The sequence below is a fragment of the Purpureocillium lilacinum genome, assembly GCF_023168085.1.
Source record: "Purpureocillium lilacinum CBS 284.36 DNA, scaffold_3, whole genome shotgun sequence".
Taxonomy (NCBI): Eukaryota; Fungi; Ascomycota; class Sordariomycetes; order Hypocreales; family Ophiocordycipitaceae; genus Purpureocillium; species Purpureocillium lilacinum.
In genome coordinates, this window is record NW_027072113.1 from 1996781 (window position 1) to 2017928 (window position 21148).

Sequence of the window (21148 nt, forward strand, 5' to 3'; positions counted from 1 at the left end):
GCTCGGCTGGTGCTGCGGCTGAGTGTCACTCAAAGAAGGCGACCTATCAGGCAAAATTCGTCAGCTGTGTATCACATTGCTGGGGGCCATGCATGGAGCGGAACAAGGCAACAGCTCTCGACCGGTGAGCAGGGCGGCGGCGCAAAATCGACGCAGGCCTCCCACCCTCCCAGAGTTCTCCCGGTCACTCAGCAGGACTTGACCCCAACTGGCTCTTGACACATCATCTGCAGGGAATGCCAGTTGCGGTTACACTACATTCCGCCACCCCAGAAGACAGAGAGGCGGTGGCGTTGTGTTCGTCCACGACTCGTTCGCCCCCGCCCAGGTCGGTGTCGGGCAGGAAGTTTCTGCATTCCCTGAACTTGGCGGCCCGAGCCCGGCACAGGTTGTGCTCGGTCACTCCGTAAGTGGCAACGAGGAAAAACAGAATACTTGCTTCGTGTCCCTCGGTGCCATCTGATCTTGCACCATCTCAGCAGCACCTATTCTTGGCAGCAATGGAGCCCCCGAAGCACTGGCCAGACGATGCAGTCAGACAGCTACATCAGCTCGAGCGGAAAAACGGCGAGCTCCTCGCTCGATTGATGAAAGTTCACGGCGAAACGGACCAGATAACAGATGTTGGGATACAGGAGAGCTTTTCAAAACTTCGGGACGCTATCTTCAGCTGGATACAAGCTGTTCATCATCACCTCAGAGACGACCAGCGAGGCTGGCACTTCAGCAGAGATGTCCTTCTCCGTCAAGTCCGGCGAAACGCGACACCGGGAGAACAGAACTGGATGGGATGGCTGGCGGAATACAACAGCACGACATGCATCCTGGTCATTCTGTCCCTGGCCATCTGGCATCGCTTAGACGAGGATATTTTCAGGAGCGACGAGCACGACAAAGACCAGACGTGGTTCCCAATTGGCATACCCGGCCAGACTCAAGTCGTATTTAAGAAGATATTTAAGAGCATCAAGGCGACCGCAGATGGAGAGAGTATGCCAATGTTTTCCTTAGCCACCATGAGCCTGTTGACTGACCATGCGACGCACAACCCAGTGGCGGCAAACAGATGGAAATCGACGACACTGAGTGCTTTCGTCAGAACCAACACTGCCCGACGGGAGAAACGTGAACAAACAATAAAAGCGGTCCACGAACTGTCGCACCATCTGCGGCAAATCATGCACTTGGAAATAAGGGGCGGGAGGGATCCGTTGGCAGACTTCCTGCCAAGGCTTCAAAAAAACGTGGTGGAGTGTGCGGCCGATTTATATCAACGAATCTCTTGCTCTCGGTATCAGTATTCTCTCGAGGTGCCAAAGTTTCAGCGCGGACAAAACCTCAGTGAAGCTGACATGTCAAAGTGGGACCTGAAAAACGTCAAAGACTGGATTGATGTGACCAGCGAGGACGACGTGAAGGGGGTGTTCCGCTGCCTCTTCCCAGGCATTCGTCGTCGATCCGCCGGTAGTGCAGGTGATCTTTCAGTCGTCAAACCTCTTGTTTTGGTTTACGACGACTCGGTCCCAGACCCGCCGTTTGACTCCTCGGAGGAATCCGACAGTAGCGACTCTGGATCTGAAGACAGCACTTCCGATCTCAATCCCAGCAAATCAGATACAAGCGAAGGTGACGTCAGTTCCCACACCAGCTCGCCCCGAAGTCGCTGTGAGCCCGAGGCTGCGACGGAATATGCAGAGCCCTGCTCCCCGGGCCATCGAAGCCCTAAACTGCTTGAACAGTGCCAACATGATTCTGGTAAGCTATTTACTTGTGGTCCCCGAAGCCCAGAGATCAATCGTTGACGAGACAGTCTCGAATGGCCCAGCCGCATCGAAACCGAGACAACAGAAGGGAGGAAGAAAAAGCGAAGGTAGTTTTTCTCGACACGCAGGCTATTTTGGACTCAAGAAGCACCCCAAGCTCAGCCCGAGAACCCAGGGGGCCAGATTAGGGTGGACGCGAAGGCGCAAGTCATCGAAGGACTCGGAATCTGAACGGCAGAGGCCCACTGCTTCGCCCGCCCTACCTTCCCCAACGTCAGGTAGATCCCTTGTCCAACGAAACGAAGAGTGGCCCCTCTCCGGTGACGGTTCGTCGCGAAGAGCCCGCGAAATGACACCACTGAACGGAGCCCACCTACAACACCCACAAGACCAAATGTCACAAGACACACACAACGGTATTAGATGGGCACCGAATCCGTATAGGGCGCCGCAAGGCACAGGGGGGAACATCCAAGCTCGACCCAGAGAACGGGCAGCGTCATTATCAAGCAACGGCCTGATGGATCCAGTCTCTGGCGAGTACTTCCCATCACACCAACATGGGGGATCAAGGGACGCAGAGGGGGGACAGAGGAGGAGCTCAACATTTCCTGGGCATGAACGGTCCGAGAAATACTGTTGAGTCTATCATGAAGGAATCTATCGCATTCTGTTCTAGAATGAGGAGGAGTTATCGGACTTCGGCTATCACATCTCCAGGCTCTCACGAGAACGCAAGACGGTACAATTGACGGTAATGACGTACATGATAGCTTCTTCTCAGCAGGTCTGCTTTGTGCCTTTGTCAACTCCGTCGCCATGCCCCCATGAGCCAAGTGTGAGCTTGCTCACACAGGAAAATGCCATGACAGGATTATTTCAGTACTCGTTGTGTGGGCAACGCCTCTTCCAGGGGCTTTAAGTGCCTCTCCTGCCCATCATACCTTTTGTACAATCTACCCTTCCTTTCTGAGTGGAGGGGGAATGCCTTGTCCACGACCCCTTCTGTATATCCGATCCGTCCCATCTCCGCTTTCAGGATGGACCGGGGGCGGCCTTATCGGGGGCGGTACAACATCAATGTCTGGGCTGGTGGACCTTGAGCTTGTCACCGCAGTTGGGGTTCTCGAATGCACATGTGTTCGATATGGAGCGATGCAGCAACACCAGAACAGCGCTGAGATCAGCAGCACACCCAGGAGAACGCCGACCACAATCAACGCGGTCACTGCCGTGTCCCTTCCTTGTCGTGGGCTGGCCGCACTGCCCCCGCTAGCGGTGGTCTCCTGGGGTGCTATCGAGGTCGCAGTGAAGGGGCTCAGGGGCTCGTTCGTCTTCGTGCCCAGGAGAATGGTGGTGTACCTCGTGCTTCCGTCCCGGGTGATTGTGAGAGTGACGTAGTAAAGAATGTCTCCGCGAGGGACCCTCATTGTGACTCTACGGGGAGTTGTAAGGCGCAAGCCCCGCTCGACTCGCTTCACCCGTTGCTGTTACAGTAGGTGTCACAGGGTAGTGGAATTGGTAGCATGGTATAGAGTACAAGCAAGGGTTTGGATTGAAGATGAAGATGCCGCTGGTGGGTGAACGCAATGATCCTCTCCCGTGCCCGTGCCTCGACGGTGCTTGCAAAGCATTATAAGCGCGGCTGAGCAGTCCAGGTGCATTGTTCCCGTACGTGAGGGTGTAAAGCGATGACTGCTGCCTTGGAAGATCTTTGCCTGCACAGCGCTCGTCTGCATGAAAGTGCACCGCGAACGGGAGGGCGTAGTTCGGTATTGGCCCCCAATATAGGACTGCTGCATGAGCCACGCAGCTGCATGTCGCAGTTCGGTATGGCTTTTGCGTTGGTGCATGTATGGTCAGCATTTGCTCGCCCTGTTCGGCAACCAACGCTGGAGCTAGTTCAGCTTGGCAGCGGTGCGACCCGTTGCAGAAATCGGTCCCGTCACCGTTACGTTTTTATGTTTCCATTCGGAGGGCGGCTTTCTTTTTACAGTTGTGAGAGCAGAGTGACGCGTAATTGTCCAAGGGTCGGACGCTGTGTTTGCAGATGCCGAGGGTGTCCGACAACTGAATGGAGTCACCGAGTCCCTGATGAAGACTAGGAGGGCGACACGACAAGTACCGATAGAGCGGGGGACAAGTTTCTAACAGTGCTCCAGGACACAGCATGGAAGGCAGCCGGCCACATCGTAGTTTAAGCCGCACACCGGACAGTCACTCGGGGTGCCGCGTCTACGGCAACATGAAGGGTTCGGATGTTGGCAACTCGCAAAAAGTGTGAATTGATGCAGGCAGCTGGATCGAGTAACGAGTGACCAGGTGTTGACGTAGGTTGTCTTCGCTGCACACGCTGTCGCGGCCGCCCGCAGGCACTCATGTTCATGTTTCAACGAAACCAGACAATGCATCCGCAGGCTGGACTCGCCGCAAAAGGCTGCTCGCTGAAATTATTTCGCATTAGGCCACTCTTGCTGGCGCCGGCGATGTTATGCTTCACCTGACAGATCGTGACGGCTTCAGGAGTTGGGGATCACTGGGTCCTGGCTTGGCATGGCCAGCTGACTCTATATCTCGCTGAATACAGAATGCACCCTCAAGCGTCAAGATCTTCTACAGCTCCTGTTGGCTTCCGTTCTTATGCGCTGGTCGCTGACTGACGACCGTGGCAGCTACTCTAATTAAGCGGCATCGTGAACCAAAGACACGTAAGTGAACTTGACCTTATGAGTCGTTTGAGTAATTCCGACGTTCTCATGCAAGCAGAATGCTACGCTGTCGCTCTGGATGACTGTTCCTAAGCAACCCTAGATCGGGATGTGCTTCCGCCGCTTCTGGACGCGACGCCTGAGGACTTCCGGGCCGGCCTGGATGCCCGGAGATTCACAAGTGTTGACCCAGTCAAGGCGTACATTGCGCACATGGAAGAGGTCGCCGTGACCGAGATTGATCCAGATTCGCTCTCAGTTGCGCCTATGCTGGATCCAATCCGGCGCGGGGCTGATAATGCCTTGTCTCTGGAGGCCTTACACGGCATTCCCGTCCTCCTCAACGGCAATATGGCCACAGACGACGGCATGAACACGACGGCCGACTCATCTGCGCTCCTCGGCGCGCAGCCCAAGCGGGACACTACCGTTGCTGCCAAGTTGCGCAAGCCCTTGCCATGCTCGGGACGACCAATATGTCACAGTGGGCGGACTGGAGGAGTCGCACCAACGCCCTGCAGCTGGTCTCTCTGCGGGGGCCAGACGGTCGGAGCATACCATCCAGGCCAAGATCCGTCCCGGTTGTCGTCGGGAAGTACGGTCACATCCCATAGCACGAATCATAAAGGGCGCCACGTACCTTCTGTCAGCCGTTATTGGACGTGATTCCCACGTCAACTACGCCAGGATAATTCCGTTTGAGGATGAGAAGAAGCCCGATTATGTGGCGGCATGTAAGGAGCCTGGACTCCACAGGAAGGACTGGGAGTGGTCTGGGAGCTGGTGTGCGAAGACAACATAGACGAGACGGCAATCCCTGCACTCGGCATATTCAACTCGACGCTCCTTCTGGGTTCGGCCGGTGCAATCATCATCGACGATGTTCGGGTGCCTGGGGTTGAGGCTCTTCTCAGGACCAAGCCCACGAGAGTCAAGGTTGGATGCGGCCTTGTCGTAATCTGCCAGCTTACCTCGGCAATCTCGAGACGAGTTTCAACAACATCACATCGCTTGTCGCGCTTCGAGACATTGCGCGCAGCCATCCGCTCGAGAGGTATCGCGTGTACGAGACGGAATACTGAGACAAGCTGCTGAAGTGCGACGCGGACCCCACGTCGCCGGATTGCATACACAACTGCACGGCCATGCGACACTACGTGGGTGAGCTGGACCTAACGAGAGCACTGCGCAACCACTCGCTCGACGCCATCGCCATGCCGGCGTCGTACTCTTACCTGCTCAAGCCCGTGGATGGGCACGCCTGTCGTGACGTTCCCATAGGGCGTCACCCGACGACACGCCGGTGCGGCAATCCGGGGACGGCACAAGCCCGAACGTGCCCTATGGACCAGAATTTGCAGGCGACAAGTTCAGCGAGACGAAGGCGTTTGCGATGGCGTATGCCTGTGAGCAACGGACGAGGGTTCGCGGCTCTATTGAGCCATACGTGCGGCCGACGACGGAGCTGACAGAGGTGGTTCGACGGTGATGAGAAGGGCCGGGGTAAAAGTGTCGTTAATACTGGACACACATGGGATCCCGGGATGATTGACACCTGCAATTTACGCATCGGCAGATTGAAGAGTATTGTGGCCAAGCTGCATGAAGTTGCATGGAAGTGGCAGGTTTGAGGTGTCGGCGTGTCACTGTTATTAGCGGGCGGCCAGGAGTGGCAGCCCTGGGCCGCCAAGGTTCCAGCCGCCCGCCAGTACTTCGTTCCTGAGGCCCTCCACCGGCGTACTGCAAGTACTTTGCCTGCCTGCCGTACCTGCCGGAGGTGACGTACTTGCAGCCGGCGCCCTTGTAACCTTGAACATCCCGTCAGGCAGGCGCCGCCCTTTGCTCCAAAAGCACAGCTCACCTCAGCTCAGCCTCTCACTTCCATCTCAAACAAAGCCAGACGCACCACGGCAGCTATTTGCTCGTGCAGGACACAGCAGCTGCGACACCGCCATCCCGACCGAGATGCCCACGTAAAGAGCTCGCGCAATGGGCCAGGCACACTCGGACGAGCATCCGCGCCAGCGCTCCCGCGAGCAGCTGGCGCAGGAGCTTGTAAGTTCCCACCACCAACATATATGCATGTCCCACCTCAGCCCCGGCGAGTCCGCTGACAAGCCCAGGCACTCAGGTTCAAGGACAAGTGCTTCACGTCCCTCGAGTACTACTCCCTCAAGGATGTCTTCAAGAGCCTCGCGGACCACCAGGGCGAGGTCCGCTACCTCAAGGAGGAGACCGTCGCGCGCTTCCTCGAGATCCCGGACATCCTCGGCGCGTCACCCGTCGTCTTTCAGATGATCTCGTATCTCGGCGCCTTCCCCTTCCTCCAGGAAGCACCCGTCGTTCTGGAGCTGCCGCAGTTGATCATGGTTGTCGTCATCATGACGGAGCGGTACAAGCGCGTGCTCGCCAAGGCGTCGACTGACCGTACCAAACTCTTGTTCAAGAGCTTGGCAGTGTACGACCGCAAGCTGTCCGAGGCGGGGCCCGCGACGCAAGCCATCACACCCGAAGATGCAAAGCCGACAGGCTCGGCGCATGCTTCCGGGTTTGCCGTGGACGTTCCGGGGGAAGACCCGGACAATATCGAAGAGGACGACGACGACCTGGTGCTGACGGCTTACGAACTCCTGGATGTCTCCGAGGCAGTCAAGCAAGGGAGCGCGCCCGAGTTCCATGGCGCATTGATTCCTACCGACAATTTTCGCAAGCTGGTTATGCTGCTGCTACTCGCCGCCCCTCTTGATCCGCAGGAGAGCCTCTCTCAATACTCGGCCCGCGTTGCGGGAAACGAACTGGACAGCTTGCGGGCTGTAGCAGAGAGCATCCTGGCCGCCTTTGTCGATGCCGAGACCGCCCCTGGCATTCGTTATCGCCACTTCAAGACCATAGTCCCTGTGCTCTTTCCCAATCTTTTCAACGGATTTAATGGCTTGTTCGAACACTTTCTCTTTTCCAAAAATCTCGACTTTTCGAAGCACGTCGACGACTCCAAGGCCGCTCCCGCCGAACCCCCAAAGATCGCCCAGCCGCTGTTGTCGGACAAGGGCGACATCCTCAACGATCACCTGCTGTCGCAAATTTCAATGTTCCTGCCTGGTTCTTCGCTTTTCCGAAGGGTGCGTCGTCTTTACTCTGGAAATGATGCAGGCTTCTCCATGGGTGGCTTCCAGTCCAAAGTCTTCAACTGGAGGGCGCCGACGATCCTGCTGGTGAGCGGCACCCGCCTCAGCGACGTACCAGAAGGTGGGCAGGAGGTGGCATTCGCCGAATCGCTCCCGCCAAAGCGATTCCCCCATGGCTGTAAATCTGAGCGCGTCACATTCGGCGTCTATGTGCGTGAGCCTTGGAAGCAAACGCACAAGGAGTGCTTCGGCGACTCGGAGACCGTCTTGTTTCAGCTGGAGCCCGTTCACGATGTCTTCCCAGCCTCGACGCTCAACACAGACTATGTTGCCTTCACCCAACCGCCGGGCAACAAGGCCGGGGTGTCCTTTGGCTGTCCGCACCCAAAGCCAACCAAATCCAGCCGCAGGCAAGAAATGCATTCCCTGGGCGCAGTTTCTTTACTTTTCCACGATTCGTTCGAGTTTGGCGTCTTCAACCACGACTACAGCTCCCGTGGAGGCGCATTCCATACGAGCATGGTGCGAAAGTTCGATTTCCAGGATCGTTTTCAGATCGAGCAGCTCGAGGTTTGGGGATGCGGCGGAGACGACGAGGCCAAGGCGCAGGCCGAGAGATGGGCATGGGAGGCGAGGGAGGCGGAGGCGCGGCGCAAGATCAATCTAGGCACGGGTGATATAGAAGCGGACCGGGCGTTGTTGGAAATGGCCGGCATCATCGGTGGGAACCGCAGCGGCGGCTCAATGGGGTGAGTCGCATCAAGTTGAAGCTCAACCTCGGTGAGGGTTTCTCGGTCAAGTTGGGTGGCACTCTAGAACGGCAAGGGGGCAGCATACCATGCGCAATCCAAAATACCTGTAGTATAAATGAATGTGCTGTTTAGCTTGGCCGTGCAATGACGGCATGCAGTGTACAAGAGTAGGGCTACAATGCCAAAGGCAGCTTCGTCGCGTATATCGTACAGCCTTTTAAGAGCCATTCCTGTCCCCCAACGCCGTCCCAACATATGGTGAATGGGTACGCCACTCCTCTTCCGCGCGCAGCGTCTGGTGTTTAATCCTTCTTCTTTGATGCAATGACCTCGCCGATGGCGCCGAGCGAGCTCTTGGGGTTCTCCTTTCGCGCCGGCTTCTTGTCCTCTACGCTCTCGGGTTCTGCGGGCTGTTGCTCTGCCGCAGCAACCGCCTTCTCTCCCTTTGACCACAAGCCCATCTTGCCCAGGATGCCGCCCGTGCCCTGCGACGACTTGGCGTCCGGCGCGGGCTCGTCGACGGCGGCCGGGGCGGGCTCTGGCGTCTCCTCGGCCTGGGTCCTCCGCCCGCTCAGCCGGGCGCGCATAGCCTTGTCCTCCTCGTCGCGAATCTCGAGCTCGCGGATCCACTTTTGGCGCTTCTCCTCGGCGTCGCGCTGCTCCTTGAGCTTGCGCAGCTCCTTGGTCTTCTCGCGGTCCTTGCTGTAGTACATGCTGCCGGCGACCATGGCGATGACGGTGAAGCCCTGCGCGGCGACGCGGGCGCGGAACATCTTGTTGGCCTGGCGGGAGTCGCCGCGGCGGAGGGCGCGGTAGGCATTGACGAAGGCGAAGACGGTGAGGCCGATTCCTGCGACGTGCGAAGGGCGATGGGTTAGCCGACGGGGACGAGAGGCCTTGCGGGTGTGAGGGTGGGTTGGACGTTGGACGCACCGAGTGGCACTAGGGGCTCTTCCTTGATCTTTCGGACGACCTTTTGCATCGGGCGCTCGTTGTAAAAGTCTCTGGATGTCGCGTGAGCAAGTTTCCTCAAGGGCGCTGCTGCCGAGCCATGCGACGCAGCGCGGGGGGAGAAACGGCGCGTACACATTGTCGTCGAATGACGAGGGCAGCGGCCCCGGCATGGGGGGCGGCGGTGCTCTGTCTGCCATGCTGAGCTGCAGCGGTGGCAGGAAGGCGTCGACTGTGCTGCGGGTTTGTCGTGTGCGAGTTTGGAGGCTATCGTCGGATGATGTCGTGCAATGTCATAGACTCGTAGATTTCGGCCCGCCAATTGCGGATTGCGGACTCTAGGCGGCCTAGGGTCCGCTGGAGCTGGTTGCCTTGTCCGCTGTTGCCGTCGTTTGGCAGGTGGTAAAATGATCCAAGCGGGGTACCTGTGAAGTACAGGTGGTCGAGTTAGGCGCGAAGGGTCTCAATACCTGGGGCCGGGCTGCTACTTGCTCGGTACCAGTCGGTGGAGGCATGAGCCTGCCTGCCGGGCTGTCGCCTGCCGCCAACGTCCGTCCAGTGCTATGGGAAGCAGACATCCCACTCGAGCCAAAACTTTGGAAGCTTCCACAGAGCTCGAAACACCAACGGCAGCTTCCAGGTTGCCACTCACCACCCGCGCCTACGACTGCCAACGCCCCCCCGAACACGCGAGAGCAGACGGAAAGTTCTTGACGCACGACAAGCACACAAACGCCCCGCCTCGAAGCCCCTGGCCGACGCGGCGCTGCAGTCGCAAACGCACCCACTCCGACACCGACCGAGCTCCGCTGAGCGCCGACGTGCAACTGCACCCAGCACGATGCTGTAAGCGGCGCCATGTGGCCATCGACACCTTCGGTCGACACGTTGACGCGGCCGCGCGTGGCCGTGGCCCTCGTCTCCGCCATCGCCGCCGTCTCCGTCGGGTACTACGCCTACCAGTCCCGCCAGCCGACTCGTCCTCTGGAGCTCCCTCCGGGGGGTGAGCTGCATAGGAGCAACGCCGTGCGCCGCACGGGTCGACGGTCGCGGAGATCCGGCACAGCTTCGAGCTCGTCGTCGGACGCCGCGGGCGATGAGAATGCCGACTCCAACATCCGTCTCGAGCCGCTGCCTGCGCCGCTGCCTGCGCCCAACGGCGACGCAGAAACGGTCGTCGAGGCCGTCGACGACATGTGGAACGACGCATCCGGATACCTCCCACCTCAGCTGCGGGCGGGCCATAACATCGTGAACCTTCTGTTCAGGGTATCCGAGGACAATGCGAGGCGCAACGGCTGCGTGCATCGGGGCTGCCAATGTAATGCGTGTGGCATGGTCCCCATCCGCGGCGTTCGGTACCGCTGTGCCAACTGTGCCGACTTCGACTTATGCGAGACGTGCGAGGCTCAAGGGGTCCACGCCAAGACGCACATATTCTACAAAATTCGGGTCCCCGCGCCGCCGTTTGGCCCTCGACAAATGCAGCCTGTGTGGTACACCGGCGACCCGGACACGTGCCGTCGCAACCTACCCAGGCAGCTGATCGCCCGGCTTTCCAAAGAGACTGGCTTCGAGCGGCCGGAGCTAGAGGCGTTCTGGGAGCAGTGGACGTTTATGGCCAACACGGAACTGCGAGACGACCCGGACGAGCTCAACATTGCCATGGACCGCAAGACGTTTGAACGCTGTCTAGTGCCGACGGGCGGCTCTCGCCACGCCGCGCCCAATCTCATCCACGACCGCATGTTCTCCTTCTATGACTCAAATAACGACGACCTTATCGGCTTCTCCGAGTTCCTTCATGGCCTGTCTTATCGAAAGCGCAAGGACAAGCTGTTAAAGGTGTTTGAGGGCTACGACCTGGACGGCGATGGTTACGTAAACAGGCGGGACTTTCTTCGCATGTTCCGGGCGTATTATGTCCTGTACAAGCAGATGCACAAGGACATTCTTGACGGGCTCGAGGACCAGCTCCTCGCGAGCACGGAAGCTCAACAGCTCGTGACGAGCCGTCAGCCTCTCAGCAGCCTCTTCGGCCGCGAGGGGCGTATTCCCGACGCCGACGGTAACATGCGGTTCGAAGGCAAGACATACCACCGTGACGGCAGCGTCGACATCGACGACCGATACCACGGGGCCATTGCTGAGGATCGCGGAGACACGGCGAACCGCGAAGACATTCTTACGAGCCTGTTTGCCTACGACACCGAGCCTGGAAGCCGCGGCCTAATCACCCGCAGGGATACAGATGCCAACTGGCGCACCGTTCACAGATTAGGCGCCGCAGAGACGGACCACGCATACTGGGCGGCGCTATTGAACCCGCCCACAACTTTGGAGGAGCTCCCAGATGTGATTGCGGGCAATAGCGACCTCCAGTCAGCCTCCGATGGCGATGCTGACGACCAAGGAGACGGCGGCGATGAGGAGCATGATGAAGGCGACGGGCGCGACTCGGAGTCGGCGACGGGCGTACCCATCACGGACAGCGAGCGTCGTGCCAGAGCCCTTGCAACCGCGCGGCGTAAGGCGCCGGAGCTGGAGAAGCGGCGTAGGGATATGGCGCGCAAGCAGCTGCATGAGAGGTGGAAGCGTCGGCAGTTCTACCTCGACGAGGAAGAGGGTGGCCAGGCTCCTGAAGATTGGGCAAACGACGAAGATATCCTTGCCACCCTTAACAAGGCAGCTGTCGAGGCCAAGTCCAAGGACGAGCCGGTCGCGGCGACGCGCTCACGCTCGAGTTCCAAAGTCCGGTTCGCTGAGGACATGGAGGACTACGATACTCGATCGAACCCTTCGACTTCGTCGAGAAGCATCCCCGAGCGGTGGGGAGGAATGGATATCCCCGACGCCGAGAAGGACGCCGGTAAGGAGATTCTGTATCAGGTCACTCAGCAGGCATTCAACGAGCTCCTGGACACCATCTTCAAGCCGGCAGAAGATTTGGCCATTGAGGCGGCCGAGACGAAGAAGCGGCGAGAGCAGTACAAGCACGAAATTGACGCCATCGAGGACGGACCCGAAGGGAATGGTGAACCTAGGCGGGACTCTGTGCCGCACCTGGGGCGCGCCACGGAAAAGGCCATTGCGGACAAGAGCCTCGAAGAGCTGCTCTCAGAGACGGGCTACACGGTAGTGACTGATGAGCCTCGCAATGCGGTGGATCTTGACTTCTCGCTCAACCTTTCTGACTACACGATACCCTCGGAGTCTTCGGTCGCAGGCGACACGGACCCGGAGGAGCACCGCGACCCTACGATGCCTCAATTTCGACCTAACAGCGACGCGACGACGCCAGCAAGCTCTGGAGGATCAAAGACGACGGGGATCGCCGACGAGAATGAACTGGCCGATGACGATTCCGACCACGAGTCGTACACATCGGTGGAGAGCGTGATAGGCGCGGATAAGCTGCGGAGGTGGAAGATGATCAACGAGGCGGAGGCCAAGGCGGCACAGCGGGGTGGCTGGGGTCGGCTCAGCTTCAAGGAGTTTGAGGAGATTTACAAGAACCAAGAGGATCTGGGCAATCGACTGGACTATTTGGGGAGCTGGATCGACTTTTGCATTCCCTAGAGCTGGAAAACCTCCTGCCGACCTTGGGGCGTGCCGAGGGATATGTCCCATCGGAGAGTGAGGCGGTGATGTACATGTACTCAACAGCGACGTCGGGCATGGACACGAACATGGAAGGTAGCGTAGATGCATAATTTACAGTGCCGATAGCGGCACTAGAGCGGTCGTTATTCATCACAACGCTCCCTAGCGTGGCTATGCTTTTTATACGGCTGGCGAAATGCTCGCAGATGTCCAAACGCCATGCTCCCAAAGCGTCCAAGCGCTCAAGTACGAAGAGATGCGACAAAACCCCCGAAGCAGTTTCCTTCCACCTTTTCACGGACTGCCTCCCCGGTCCAAGGCCTTGACGATGGCGTAGCTGGTGCCGGCGGCGAGGACGCCGATGACGAGAGTCTGGAGGGCGCCCCAAACACCGGCACGGTGGGTGCGGATGGCGACGTAGTTCTTTGCGTAGCCGAAAACGAGGAGGATGACGAAGGTGACGGCGACGGAGACGAGCAAGGCGTCGCTGACGCGGTCCATGGCGAAGTAGGGCAGCATGGGGACGAGGCCGCCGACGAAGTAGCTCAGGCCCATGGTGACGCCCGAGAGCCAGGCAGCGTGCGTTTCGGGCTCGTCGAGGCGCAGGCCGACGTCCATCTTGAAGCGGAGCCAGGCGTCGGAGTCTGCGTCGTGAGCAGCGACAACATCGTGAGAAGCAGCAGTGGTGTCGTTGCAGGCATCATCAGCGTCGTCGACGCGGCCGCACAGCTCGTCGACGAGAGGGGTAGCTGCCGCGCGGGACACGGCGTAGCGGTCCAGGATGGCGTAGATGTCCTCACGGCGGGCGAGGCGCGCTGCCGCCGCGGGGGACAGCGACGAAGGGGCAGAAGACGATGTGGATGATCGCAGCGGGGGCATGAGGCCGGCGCGGGCCTGGGCGGCGCGCTGGGAGCGGTAGCGGTCGCGCTCGGTCACGGCGGCGAGGTACGCGCCCAGCCCCATGCTGATCATGCCGGAGATGAGCTCTGCGAGGCCGCCCATGATGACGAGGCGGGTGCTGCCGAGGGAGGAGAGGCCCGCGGTGAGGGCGAAGGGCACGGTGAGCCCGTCCGAGAAGCCGATGATGATGTCGCGGAGGGTGTCGCTGAGGCCGTCTGGCGCGGATGACGAGGAGGAGGATGACGATGACTTGGAGGAGCAGCGCCCGGGAGACACGTCTCGGCCTTGGGCCTTGAGGCCCGTGGCTGACCGCTCGGAGCGCGGCTCGGGCAGTAGAGGGGATGTTTCTGAGGCGTACGCCATGGTGACTGTGTGTATTGTGGAATGGGGGATAGGGAAGAGAAGGATGGGGGAAGCCCGGCTCGCGGTGGCGATGATGGCTTTGGAGGTGAGTCGGGTGCTTTTTATATCATGTGCTTTGGCCTTGGCAGAGCGTGTGATGATGGATGTATGAGTCGAGCACAACAACACCAAAAGCGATGAAGAAGAGAATCACCAAGGGCGAGGAACACGGGCAACTTATATGCCACATTCTTTCTCCCCCTCCCCCTCCCCTGTCTAGTGTCCCACGCCACTAACTTCTTTTTCACGACCGTGTGTTTTTTTCACTTTTCGCTCACCGGCGACGGGCCCGCCCGCATTGCACATTACCGTGTAAGTCAAGAGCGAGCGAGCGAGCGAGCGACGCCCGAGCAGCAATACGTAGCTGTGGTAGAGCACCCCGGTGGTGGCGTGAGCGGGTGGCCAATCACAGCGCGTGTTTTAGTAATCCCCGAGTAACACATCACCTGCTGGCCACGCCGCCGCCGCCCCATGCATATGCGCAGCGCAAACGCAAAACGGGACTGTCTCCCGTGGTTTGCAAATCAGAAAAAGGCCCGAGGGGGGTTCGGACTTTGGTTCGCAGCAAAGGGTGTGGTGGGTTCGGAGATTCGAGGCGGCCGGGATGTATGATGCTGGGCGTCGGTGTTTGGCGGGGTGTGAACGAGCTGGTACATGGTGACCTTGGTGACGAGGATGCGTGTGTAAGCCGGCGGAGCGGCGCATCACCGCATGATGCCGATGGGGCGGCGTGCTCATGAATCCTCGACGCCGGGGCCGTGATGCCGGTCTTCCAGAAGGTTTTTCCCATTTTGCGCCGACCAGGCCACTCCCAGTCCATCAGGGTTCCCGGTCCCGTTGACCAAGCTCCGAGCGGGTTGCGGCGCCGAGGCAAGCATTGGTAATGGGCTCGATGCCATTCGTCCGCTTGCCCTTCGAGTCGTCATCGTCCTCACTTGTTATATATCCCGGCGGTGACGATGGCCTCATGGATTGTCCTCTGGCCATACGAGCAGGTCGTCGAGGGACAACGGGCTGCACCCGCTGCCGCTGGCCGTGGTCGTGGTGAGACTCCCGCTCGCCATCGAGAGACCCTCCTCGCTCGAAGACTCCGTGGCCAGATCAAAGGCGGCAAAGTCAAACTCCGGTCCGAGAAACCCATGCTGCTGCGGCTGGTCCTCGTCGAGCGAGGGCCACGCCAGCTGCTGAGACAGCGACTGGTCGTCTCCCCAGGCGAGCCGCTGCGTGCGCAGGTACTCAAACGGCGTGACGCCGACGCACTTCTTGAAGACGCGGTGGAAGTGCCACTTGGACAGGCCGGTGCGGCCGGCCATCTCGGCGAGGCTCATGCGGCCAGCGGCGGAGCAAGACCCAGCAGCAGCAGCAGCAGCATCTGCGCCGCCGTCGAGGTGGTGGTGCTCGCGCACAAAGGCGCGGATCTGACGTACAGCGCGCTCCTCCGGCATGAAGCCGGCGAGGTCGGGCTTGCAGCGCTTGCAGGCGCGGTAGCCGGCGCGGCTGGCCTCCTCGCCTGTGTGGTAGAAGCGCACGTTGGCGCGGCGCGCGAGGCGGGCCTTGCAGATGGGGCGGCAGTAGACCTTTGTGGTGCGCACGGCGTAGACGAAGAAGCCGTCGGCCACGGCGTCGCGCGCCTGCACGGCGGCCCAGCGGGAGGCGTCGTCGGCGAAGAAGGACGGCGGCGATGGCGGCGGCCGCGTGACGAGGAGCGCGGGGACGTACGTCGTTTCGTCCATGGCGATGATGAATGACCTGCTGTTGGATCAATCTGCGATAAGACAGAGATATGACCGACGTTGAGGTGAGCGAAGGGGGCAGGGCAGAGTTAATGGGCCAACGGGCCGCCCGCGCGAGAGTGTCTCGTCATTCACTCATAAATAACGGCGATGATGTCGGGGCGTGAATCGTGACTCGAAGCTAAAGCGGCGAATGCGCGGCGGGCCATTGCTTCCAAAGTGGCCAATCACGGCCCCGCACTTCACCTCATCTCTCGCAACCGCCAACCAAGCTCAGCCTAGGTCCTCAAATCGTTATCATTTCCAGGACCTCTTCATCAAACGGAGTGCGGACTACAGCTACAGGTATCCGGCGGGAGACTAGGAGCTACGTACTACAACAAACATGTGCATCGTGGCTTCGAAAGTTCGCAGCCCCCATCAGCATCTCAAACTCCTCCTCGGTTTCTCCTAGTCCCGCACCGTCAAGCACATTTCCTTTCCCCCCAACGCCGCTGTCCGCCCTCCAAACGCCACACTCCCAGGACCCAGACCCGTTCCTCACGCTCTCCCAAATCCCAAATCCCCAGAGTTGAATCTGTTTTCGATTCCAAAGGAGACCCTGGAGGATCCGTTTGATTCAAAGAACCGGATCCGCCTCGACGGCGGCGTCATCCACAGCGCGAGTGTCCGCGTACAGGTCGACCTACGACATGACGAGGCTGGCCACGCGGTCGCTGTTGGTCTCGAGGAACATCAGGTGGCCGTTGCCAAGGATGCTGTAGTCCTCGAGCTGCAAGTGCAGCACGTCGGCGCCCGCCTGGCGCAGGAACTGCACCGTCGCCCAGTCGTACGTCGAGTGCGAGCTCGCCTGCGCCGTGACGATGGCGTGCGGCACCTGGCGGAGGTTGACCAGCTGGCGCGGGCCGGTGGTGCGGTTCGCGCCGCCCGTCTTGTCGTCCTCGTCGCGGTTCTCAGAGCGGAGACGCTGCATCATGCAAGTGCGCGACTGGCCGTTGGCGTCGGTGGACGTCTGCGGATGGACGTCGAGCTTACCGCTGGACGTGTTGCTGTTGTCGTTGTTGCTGGCGCCACCACCCGAAGAGCCAGCAGCAGCTCCTCCAAGGGGCGGCTCATACGTCAGGGGAATGTCCGCGACGCCGTACTGGCGCAGCGCCGGGTCAAAGTTGATGAGCGAGCTGTAGCGGCGCACGCCGTCGGAGCCCAGGCGCATGGCGCTGCCGGCGGGCGGGCCGGCGGGCTCGATGGCCACGACGCCGGCGACGAGCTGCGGGTGCGCGTCGGCGGCGAGCCACGCCATGGTCGCGCCGGTGCCCTCGCCGAGGAGAACGGCCTTGCCGATGCGCTGGAGCAGGTTGCCGAGCGCGTGCTGGGACAGGCCCTGTCGCTCCGCGCGCCTGAGCGGGAGAGGGCCGAGCGAGGCAAAGTAGGCGTCAAAGATGGGGTCGCCTCGCTTGCCATTCTGCAGCATATCATGTTAGTGATCCGGTGTTCTGGTCCTGGTTGGGGTTCTTGACCCCATCGTTCCAGTCGCGAGAAGCACATACTCCGGGCCACTTGTCGTGGAATTTCGCGGTAGGCCACGACTCGTACGTCTGGCCCGCGGGCGCAGTCAGGTCTCGCTCCACGACGCCAGTGTCCAGGGTGTTGGCACGCGCGGCAAGATACGGCTGGCCGTTCCAGGTAAAGGGAGAGCGGCCGCACGCGGGCAGGTCGACAATGTACACCAAGAAGCCCTGGTAGACAAAGTAGGAAGCCCAGCCGGGCTTGCCATCTGGCTTGGTGTTCCAGACCTTTGTACGTGGTCAGCGCCACCTGTTCGTCCATGTCCTGCGGAGCACCGCTACAATGGGTGGGGGGAAGGGAGGGGGGCGCTGTTCAGTACCTGGCCGGTGTGATAATCACCGTGGATCAAGACAATGGGATGCTTCTGCGTCTTCAGCAGGGGCTGAAGCTTCTCGACGTACATCTCCCCAGCGACGCCCGAGTCCGCTCCACCCTCCTTGGTGGTCAGGCGGGCGTGGACGTAAAAGGTGGACCGAGTGAGCATGGCGCCCTCTTCGGGCTGTTCAAAGGGGCCGTAGATTAGCTCTTCGAGCTTGATCAGGGGCTCGTCGGTGCCAGTGTCCTGGGCGGCGTCAGCCAGGCCGTTGGCGGCGGTGGGCAGGCCAGCTTGGTGATTGTTGTCGTAGTTGTTGCTGCCACCTCCAGTAAACGCGGTGTTGTTCACGTACTGACCGCCCTGGTTGATGTTGTTGTTGACGCCGGTGTATCCGGTCATGCCCTGGCCCTGGTTGTCCATGCCATGACCATGGAAGCCGACGGGTGCCTGTGGGTTCATGTTCGCCTGGGGGGTGGAAAAGCCCGCCATGGCGTTGAAGAGGGCCTGAGAGTGGGCCATGGACGCCGCCTGGTTGCCAACTGCCTGGGGGTTGGCAAACGTCTGCGTGTCGTTGATACCCGCCGTCTGGGGGTTGGCGAACATCTGGGGGGTGTTGACAAGCGTCGTGGGAGTGCTGGCCAGCGTCTGCGGGGTCGCAAACATCTGGGCATCGCTGACACCCGTCTGGGGGTTGACAGGCGTCTGCGGGTTATTGACGCCCATATGAACGTCGTTGACAAGTCCCTGAGGGTGGTCCATGGAGAGCGCCTGTGGGTTGACGGTACCCGCGTCCATGTCTGCGGCGACAGCAGCCTCCGACTGATACGAAGCCTGGAAACTAACCATCACGACTTGCTGCTCGATGAGCATGTTACAAGGAGGAGAAGAAGAGAAACCCGAAGATGCCCAACGTTTTTATCGTCCTGTGTCTACGGGCATGCAGGTTAGTCAAAGCGTCCTCTCTCTCTCTTCCATCTTGTTGTGGGCTGTCGTCTTACCAAGTGCAAGCAGGAAGCTGCTTTTCTGCCAAAGTGGCCTCTCGAGACGACGATCAAGGTATCTTGAGCAGGATAGAGGGAAGTGTGCCGAAGCAGAAAGAAGATGGGGGGAAAGGTTCGAGACGATGTGTCTGCAGACACACTCGCAGGTTGGTTTGTTATGATGGGGGTGAGTGGTGACGATGTCCACGCGTCTCTTCCAAGTTGCGAGTGTAAACAACTCGCTGCCACGGGGCAAAGAGGAACGCAAACTCAAAGGAGAGAAAGGAAACGGACAGAAAGAACAACTGTGTTCGTCCACGATGATTTTGAGAGTCAGATCATGTGTTGAAGGCAGTGATCTTCGTCAGTATGTGAGAGGGAGTGGTGTGGGAGAAGGTGTGAAGGAGGGTGAGGAGATGGGCGAGGGGGAGGGAACAAGGGACGGGAGATATAGAGCGACGTCTGTCCGGATCAACAAGGGGTGTGGGCGCGTCTCCCAGGTGCGGCCAGCTGCGAGCCCCTGCGCCCGTGTGTGTGTGCGCCACGCCACAGGGCATACGCTGTTGTCGTGGGGATCCTCCTGAACAGCCCGGTGTAAGTGGCCACCCGCACCGTGTTGTTCAGTCCCGGCCAGCCACTGTCACAACGCCCCGACCACCGATGAAACTGCAAGCCACTCACTATCCCACTATCCGGGCCACAGTGTGAGCTTCCTGTGTGTCGTGGCCTCAAGAATGGGTTAGCCTGATGGTGGCTAGGATGCAGGGCGAACGAGATGTTGTTCCATAGGATCCCGGCTGCCCGGCATAACATGATATCTGTTTGCAGAGACCCAGTTTTCCGGCGGCTGCCTAGGGGCTGAAGAGTCCAGCCCGATCAGACGAAATGACTCTTCTATCCTCAACGAAATCACGCGACATGAGCATGCCCACATGTAGCCACCATGCAAACAGATACATGCGCATGCACACACACACACACATAAACACACACATGGTGCGTAGCGAGCGGGTCCCCAAGGGGATCAATAAACGGATCGGACTGCTGCTTTTAAACAGGCGAGACCGGCTCTGGCCTCTCGTCCTTCATGTCCGGCACCCACCCACTCGGGCGCTCGCTCCCGCGCACCACCAGCCCATAGCCCAGGTTCTCGACCTTTCGCACGCTCTGCCGCATGGCATCCATCTTGCTGCGAAAGTCCTTGGTCGGCACCGCGGGCAGAATCTCAAACGCACACCCCAGCTCCTGAATGTCCCACAGAATCGTCCTCTTGCCCTCCCCGTTCCCAGCCTCGCCTCCTGCACCCTCCGCCCCAGCGGTTCCCCCCGTGGCGTTGGACGGGGTCTCAATCACCTGCGCCCGCTGCACCGTCGCGAAGCGCATCAGCTCCCCAAACAGGTCGAAGATCCCGTACATGTAGTCCCCCGGCGTGAGTTCCAGGGGCGGCGTGCCCTCGGGGAGGGGTACCGCGGCCTGTGCCTCGGCGGGGGTGATGAGCTTCTGGTGGCGCAGGTAGTGCGCGAAGGAGAGCGCCTCGACGAGCTCCTCGAGGCACCGCATCTGCCAGGCGTAGCGGTACCGGTTGACCGACTGAAGATCGGACGCGACAGAAGCCAGCAGCCGCGAGATTTCCGCCATGCGCGCGTCAATGTCCTTTTGCGTGTGCGAGGGGAAATCTGCATTGAGCGTCTTGACACTACGAGGCGGTTAGCCGTGAGATACGAATGCGCACGCCCATTGTTATCGTACCGTTGCAGCGCAAAGATGCTGCCCAGCCAGCCAAGGCCCTACTGTCAGCGAAAAGAGTTCCCCCATCAAGCTCCCCAGTGTCCAAAGACGGGAAAGCAGCAGCACACGCACATCTTCTTGCTCTGGGCCGTCACGTCCCTGCTCGCCTTGATGATGCGCTCCCGCCGGTCGTAGTGCTCGTCGAGCTCGTCGCGAAAGGTCTCAAACATGCCGTGGAAGCGGCCGCGGGGCGCGTCGGGCGGCGCGGCGCTCTTGACGCGCGCGTTGCCGTCGCGGTCGCGCTTTACTCCGCCAGACATGCTGCTGTTTGAAATCTGTGGAATCTTACAGGCGGTGATGTGTGAGCTGGGGGCGTTGTGCGGCGTTGTGAGATGATGGCGGTTTTGCTGGCCCGGGTCCGGCGACTGAGGTTGAATGTGGATCCGGGATTTGAGCTTTGGCGCGCAGAGCCTCGCAGCGGGTAGGGCGCAGTACGTACCGCCTGGGTCACCCGACTCCACCACAAGAAACGAAGCTGTTGTCGATCAACAGCTGTGAGCCTGGGATCACTGATTCACTGTACCACATTCTTCATTACACCCTTGGAAACAAAGTTCTCAG

General features: G+C 59.9%; 8 protein-coding genes across 8 annotated transcripts; 3 read left to right on the plus strand and 5 right to left on the minus strand.

Moving 5' to 3' along the window:
* Positions 1–4008: 4008 nt before the first annotated feature.
* On the plus strand, positions 4009–5960 carry PLICBS_004185 (uncharacterized protein; the record flags this gene model as incomplete). Its single annotated transcript, XM_065600468.1, has 8 exons — positions 4009–4023; positions 4351–4387; positions 4436–4471; positions 4575–4955; positions 5086–5205; positions 5274–5407; positions 5569–5693; positions 5753–5960. 8 exons carry the CDS (start codon positions 4009–4011, stop codon positions 5958–5960), a joined length of 1056 nt encoding a protein of 351 aa, XP_065456540.1.
* A 500-nt stretch (positions 5961–6460) lies between these two features.
* On the plus strand, positions 6461–8349 carry PLICBS_004186 (restriction of telomere capping protein 5; the record flags this gene model as incomplete). Its single annotated transcript, XM_018327099.1, has 2 exons — positions 6461–6526; positions 6595–8349. 2 exons carry the CDS (start codon positions 6461–6463, stop codon positions 8347–8349), a joined length of 1821 nt encoding a protein of 606 aa, XP_018174561.1.
* Positions 8350–8650: 301 nt separating this feature from the next.
* On the minus strand, positions 8651–9499 carry PLICBS_004187 (respiratory supercomplex factor 1, mitochondrial; the record flags this gene model as incomplete). Its single annotated transcript, XM_018327098.1, has 3 exons — positions 8651–9198; positions 9282–9352; positions 9435–9499. The coding sequence occupies 3 exons, from the start codon at positions 9497–9499 to the stop codon at positions 8651–8653; spliced, it is 684 nt and encodes a 227-aa protein (XP_018174560.1).
* A 658-nt stretch (positions 9500–10157) lies between these two features.
* On the plus strand, positions 10158–12878 carry PLICBS_004188 (uncharacterized protein; the record flags this gene model as incomplete). Its single annotated transcript, XM_018327097.2, has 1 exon — positions 10158–12878. One exon carries the CDS (start codon positions 10158–10160, stop codon positions 12876–12878), a length of 2721 nt encoding a protein of 906 aa, XP_018174559.2.
* A 318-nt stretch (positions 12879–13196) lies between these two features.
* PLICBS_004189 (uncharacterized protein) lies at positions 13197–14165 on the minus strand (the record flags this gene model as incomplete). The annotated part of the gene is made up of 1 exon (XM_018327096.2): positions 13197–14165. The coding sequence occupies one exon, from the start codon at positions 14163–14165 to the stop codon at positions 13197–13199; it is 969 nt and encodes a 322-aa protein (XP_018174558.2).
* A 1004-nt stretch (positions 14166–15169) lies between these two features.
* PLICBS_004190 (uncharacterized protein) lies at positions 15170–15937 on the minus strand (the record flags this gene model as incomplete). The annotated part of the gene is made up of 1 exon (XM_018327095.2): positions 15170–15937. The coding sequence occupies one exon, from the start codon at positions 15935–15937 to the stop codon at positions 15170–15172; it is 768 nt and encodes a 255-aa protein (XP_018174557.2).
* A 685-nt stretch (positions 15938–16622) lies between these two features.
* On the minus strand, positions 16623–18689 carry PLICBS_004191 (uncharacterized protein; the record flags this gene model as incomplete). The annotated part of the gene is made up of 3 exons (XM_018327094.2): positions 16623–17399; positions 17485–17730; positions 17823–18689. The coding sequence occupies 3 exons, from the start codon at positions 18687–18689 to the stop codon at positions 16623–16625; spliced, it is 1890 nt and encodes a 629-aa protein (XP_018174556.2).
* Positions 18690–19849: 1160 nt separating this feature from the next.
* On the minus strand, positions 19850–20847 carry PLICBS_004192 (uncharacterized protein; the record flags this gene model as incomplete). The annotated part of the gene is made up of 2 exons (XM_065600469.1): positions 19850–20495; positions 20660–20847. The coding sequence occupies 2 exons, from the start codon at positions 20845–20847 to the stop codon at positions 19850–19852; spliced, it is 834 nt and encodes a 277-aa protein (XP_065456541.1).
* Between the last annotated feature and the right edge of the window lie 301 nt (positions 20848–21148).